Source organism: Protopterus annectens, chromosome 1.part0 (assembly GCF_019279795.1).
Source record: "Protopterus annectens isolate FY-2018-M chromosome 1.part0, PAN1.0, whole genome shotgun sequence".
In the NCBI taxonomy this organism is placed as follows: Eukaryota; Metazoa; Chordata; order Ceratodontiformes; family Protopteridae; genus Protopterus; species Protopterus annectens.
Window position 1 is genome coordinate 1,645,698,020 of NC_056725.1, and position 5,679 is coordinate 1,645,703,698.

Sequence of the window (5,679 nt, forward strand, 5' to 3'; positions counted from 1 at the left end):
TCTTTTGGAGCATCAACCGAACTACATGAAACAAATGTTTAGCAGGTATTGTACTAATAGTAACAATTACAATGATATATATCTATATCTATACTATGTCTATATCTACATATATCTATATTTTATATATATATATATATATATATATATATATATATATATGTGTGTATAGACAGATATAGAGGGTCTATATTAGGTAATTGAAAATGTAGGTAATCGAATACCTAAATCTGGACAGCTAAATAGCGAAAGCTGAAAACATCGAACTGACACTTCTGTGAATTGTTTCGTAGGGAAAAAAAATTGCTTGGCCAATATCGGGAATCTGCTGTTTTCTCCACTATAGAGCAATCTCAGATTTGGTATATTCAGTTGGGGAGGGTGTGGGGGGTGAATCCCCCCACTCAATTAGGGTTTGAAAAATGTTTTTTTCCTCCAGCAAAACAAATTTTTTTCCCTACAAAAAAATTTGCAGAGGTGACCGTTCGATGTTTATAGCTTTCACTGTTTAGGTGTCCAGCTTTAGATGTTCAATTACTTAAAGCTTTGAGTATATAATATAGACCAGATATAGACAGATATGTATTACAATACAGCAAAACATGTTGCAAGGGCCAAAGGGACTGAAATGAAAAATGATCTGCAGCTATACAGACAGCTCATAGGAGGAAACAGAAATGGTGCAGTTAAATATGTAGGCAGCCATTTTCAGATATTTCTGAAATTAAGGCACATAAGAGGGATGAAGTTTAATAATAATTGATGTACGAGAGTTGTTTCTTAATATCTTAGTACCTTTTTTGTTACTCAGGGCCATACCTCTCAACTGTCCTGATTTTTGCATCATATTTTTAGTCTGTTCCTCATAAAACAATGACATCCATTTGAGTTTCAGACTTTATATCCTTCAGAAAAATGAATGCTAACACAAATGCTATTAGTACAGCAACTTCCTAACTTGCAACGGCAATATTTAAAACCGTCCAAGTTTTGGGGTCTTTGTCTCCCCATTATTAGATTAGACTTTGTCCAGATTTCTTGTACTAGCAGGTTGAGAGATATCTCAGGAGATGGACTGCCACATTCCTACTAAACGAAGAGCTCATTTGTTTGCATTTACTCGTTAAAGTGACATTGGTTGTTATTAGCTGCAGCTGGCACACCACTCTTTTTCACAAGATGAACTAAGGAAGTCATTCTTAAGAAAAGAGGTTTGAGCCACTTGGGTTCCTAGGATTTCAGTTGCCAGTACAGAGTGACTAATTAATTGTAGTTACAATTATGTGGAATATCTGTCTCTTGCAGACAATGAATATATGATAATTATCATTTGTAAAAAATGACAAAAGCTCTTGCTAAAATGGTTTTCTGTTTTTTTTTTTTCAGATTCTGAGAGGTTCCTCATTAAAGAGACGTGTTTAAATGCTTCCAACAGGATTCTGACTGAAAACCTTATTCTGCGTTCTTGATGGAAATAATAATTTCAAGAATCAGGACTCAGTTTTGCTGTCTTTTCTTAGCTATCTTCTAAATCCTATTAGACTGTTAACATTTATATTAACAACATTCAAAATGCTACGCTCTGGATTATGGATAGCTATTGTTTTAGCTATTAGTTTTCCAAGTGTTCATACTGACTGCTGGTTAATTGAAGGGGACAAAGGTTATGTATGGCTGGCAATATGCAGCCAGAATCAGCCACCATATGAGACCATTCCACAACATATCAACAGCACTGTTCATGACTTGCGTCTTAATGAAAACAAGCTCAAGATTATTCTCTACTCCTCTCTCAGTCGCTTTGGAAACCTTACCGATCTCAATCTGACCAAGAATGAAATATTCTACATTGAGGATGGAGCATTTCTAGGACAGTCTAACCTGCAAATCCTGCAGTTGGGCTACAACAAACTCACTAATTTGACAGAAGGCATGTTGAGGGGATTAAGCAGACTGCAGTTTTTGTTTGTTCAACATAATTTAATTGAAGTTGTCTCTCCCAATGCTTTTTATGAGTGTCTCAGTCTAATTAGTATTGATTTGTCCTCAAACCGGTTGACTAAGTTGGACAGCAATACATTTATTGGGCTAGGTGCACTGATGGTTTGTGAACTAGCTGGAAACCCATTCCACTGTGGCTGTGAACTTTATGGGTTCTTAAATTGGCTTGCTATATTTAATAATGTCTCAAAAACGTACGACAGATTGCAGTGTGAGACACCTCGGGAATTTGCTGGCTACCCACTTTTGAGTCCCAGGCCTTTCCACAACAAGAATGCAGTAACCATCCTGCAGTCCCTTTGTCGGGATGGAGTCTTACCATCTCAGCCTACTATTACTCCATATGACATAGATAGCAATCCAGATGATTACTCTGGGTCTATCCCTGAGGATGGTCTCAAAGCAGAATCTACAACAACAGCATCAGTAATTGACTCATCATCCAGTCCAACTATAAAACTCCACCACTTGACTTTAACAACTGCTACATTGATGATCCATATTCCATCTCTATACAGCAAAATGTATATATTAGTCCAGTATAATAATGGCTACATGTCAGATGTCATGAACCTAAAGAAATCAAAAGAGCTAATAACTCTGGAGAAACTGAAGGCTCATAGCAATTATACGTTCTGTGTTGCTTCCATTCGTAATTCAAAGAGGTTTAACCATACTTGTTTGACCTTTGCCACTCGGAATTATGAAATAAAAGACCCTTTTCAAACCACGTCAACTACCACTCACTACATTATGACAATTTTGGGGTGCTTATTTGGAATGGTTATTGTGCTTGGTGCAGTTTATTACTGTCTTAGAAAAAAGAGAATTCAAGAAGAAAAGCAAAAATCCATTGATGTAAAGAAGACTATTCTTGAAATGCGGTATGGATCAGATATAGATACCATATCCATAGTTCCTTCTTCTCACAAGTTAAATGAACTGTCAATACCCACTTCCAGGATGTCTGCAGTGCCATCAGCTATTGTTGACAAAGGACAATTTAAAACTTTTGAAGGATGTGATACTCCAAGGACCACCAAGGGAAATTACATTGAAGTTCGTACAGGAGAGACTTCAGAGCAGTGTCACAGAGAGGATGACTTAGTCGATATGGACAATGGGCAGGGATCTGCTGCAGAGATCTCAACAATTGCAAAGGAAGTTGATAAAGTAAACCAAATAATTAACAACTGCATTGATGCTCTAAAACTAGATTCTGCCTCATTTCTTGGCACAGACTCTGAGTTGCCATTTGAATGTCAATCTGCACCTGTCTCTGCTACTGGTCATTTGGAAAGGCCGAGTTTTTTGCCTCCTCCATACAAAGACAATATTCATCCCTTGCAGCGCCAACTCAGTGCAGATGCTGCAATCAAAAAACGTTGCAGCATATCCTCCAGCGGCTCTATCAAAAGTGCACGTATTTTCAGTCTTGATGCTTCAGATCCTCCTCTGAAGTCTGATTCCAAATATATTGAGAAAGGAAGCCCAAAAACTGGGCCGATGGAAAGGCTTCCTTTAGTATCACCTGGAGGAATCCATCATTTAGACGTCAAGCCTTCATATCACTGTAGTGAACATCGTCATTCCTTTCCTGCATTGCACTATGAGGACAACTCGGACACTCTAAGCCAGAGGGCCTCCTTTCTTAAACCTCTGTCACGATCCAAGAGAGATTCTGCCTACTCTCAGCTTTCTCCTAGGCACCAGTTTTCAGGGTATTCTTCCAGCCCTGAATACTCTTCAGAAAGCACTCACAAGATATGGGAACGATTTCGTCCTTATAAAAAACACCACAGGGAAGAAGTATATATGGCAGCTGGGCATGCCTTGAGGAAAAAAGTCCAATTTGCAAAAGATGAAGATTTGCATGACATTTTAGATTATTGGAAAGGAGTATCTGCTCAGCAAAAGTTGTGACTCACATTTTACCACATAACTGTGAAATTTATAAAGTTTACATAACAGAAGTCCAACTGTGTGACTGGGGCTAGCTCTGTTACTTAGAACAGCAGGAACTTACTGCCTGCTCTTCAGTGTTAATGGCCGAAGTGAGGGTGGTTTTCCAGTACCTATGGTCACTGAAGGGGAATGTTGGAATACAGTATCTTTTTTACAGGACATTTTACACCAGCTCATCTCTGTTCCAGAAATATAGTTAGTTTTTTTCTGAGTTCTTTGTTGTGGAAAGAGGTGATGGTCTTATACTTACATCGTATTCTAAAACTTTTTTTTTTCTTTGAAGTGTCATGCTATCTTCATTATAATTTATCAACAAGACATTTCAAATTAACACATTGTAATATGCACATATTAAAACATTTGTAAACTATTTTGTAAGCCACTTAATTTAGAAATGTAGCTCATACCTACTCCCATTTTTATATCATACTTTTATAGCAGTATAGCTGACACTTTGTGTTAAAAACGTAAGGTAATTAAACAATGCTGGTTACTAAAGCATTAAAGTTGTTGTAAATCTTTAGCCACAATTAATTTTTTATTTCTTATTACTTATTCGCTTTTTTTACAATCTTGTAAACATATAAATTAGCATTACTGTGCTTGTTTTTGCTGTGCTCCCCTATAAAATGCATTATATTATTTTATTTCCTTCAGCTATTCAGATATATTATTTATCTGCGCTTTGCATCTTGGCAGAGTGCACTCATAGAGTGTAGACAGAAATTCTGACCATTTTACATTTGAGCACTGTCTCCTCTCCCCATCACACATGCAGACGTTGTTTTCTCCACAGTACAGCTTGTATTACTGCTCTGCAGACAGCAAAATATCAGGACCATAGTCAGATACATGCATGAATTATTTATGGATTATTTATAAAACTATATTTGTAATTTACCTGTTTATTTTCTTAGCTACAACAATAATACTAGCTAATAAAACCAGTTTATTTTCAACAAGTAGAAACGATGTATAGTTTTCAAGGTACTCAATGTTTCTCTGGAACAATAAGAAACATTGCTAAAATGGAATAAGAGCTTACATATTTTCAAACTTAGGTGACATATTTTTATTTGTAGATATTGCAGCACCATATCAGCCACTTGTTTTTGCAAATAGGTGATTATGTGGCTAGTATATTTTCCCCTGAAGTTTGCCATCCTGTGAAGCTGCTCTGAAAGAAACGTGCAGAGCAAGTTTGCTCTGTTTTTAATCTTTAGAAAATAGTTTACACTCTTGCTGACATGAAACCATCATCACTTCAAAATGAATAGATTTTGTGTGTTGTAATTGTTTTATTGCAGCTGAACAGCATTGATTTATTTGAATGGCATTTGCAACGATTTCACATGCATTTTTGTAGTATAGCTCACTTTTTTAATAGAATTAGGTGTGGATGTTTGACAGACATGTACATTTAAACTAATTCATCTCCTAAAGTGCAGTAGTGCCTATGTTTTTTTCCTGGTAAGCTGCAGAGATCTTATTATTTTAATCAGGTACCCACAGTGCTTCCTCTATCATTAAATGAAACATAACTATCATCATCTTCAATGTCATGTTTCTACTTCAAGCTAGTTGATTGCTTCTATAAGATGATGCATGTGTTCGCATTGTTTTATTTGTGTGCTGCTTTAAAACATTCAGCTTTTATAAAGTTTTTGATAATTGGCTTTTGTTTTTATCAGTCACTTATGACTATTTCTTCTT

At 36.3% G+C, this 5,679-nt stretch overlaps 1 protein-coding gene across 1 annotated transcript; it reads left to right on the forward strand.

The window, feature by feature from the left end:
- The first annotated feature begins 1,393 nt into the window (after nt 1-1,393).
- On the forward strand, nt 1,394-5,331 carry ELFN2 (extracellular leucine rich repeat and fibronectin type III domain containing 2). Its single transcript, XM_044068244.1, has one exon. The coding sequence runs from the start codon at nt 1,573-1,575 to the stop codon at nt 3,922-3,924; it is 2,352 nt and encodes a 783-aa protein (XP_043924179.1). The 5' UTR covers nt 1,394-1,572; the 3' UTR covers nt 3,925-5,331.
- Nucleotides 5,332-5,679: the final 348 nt, after the last annotated feature.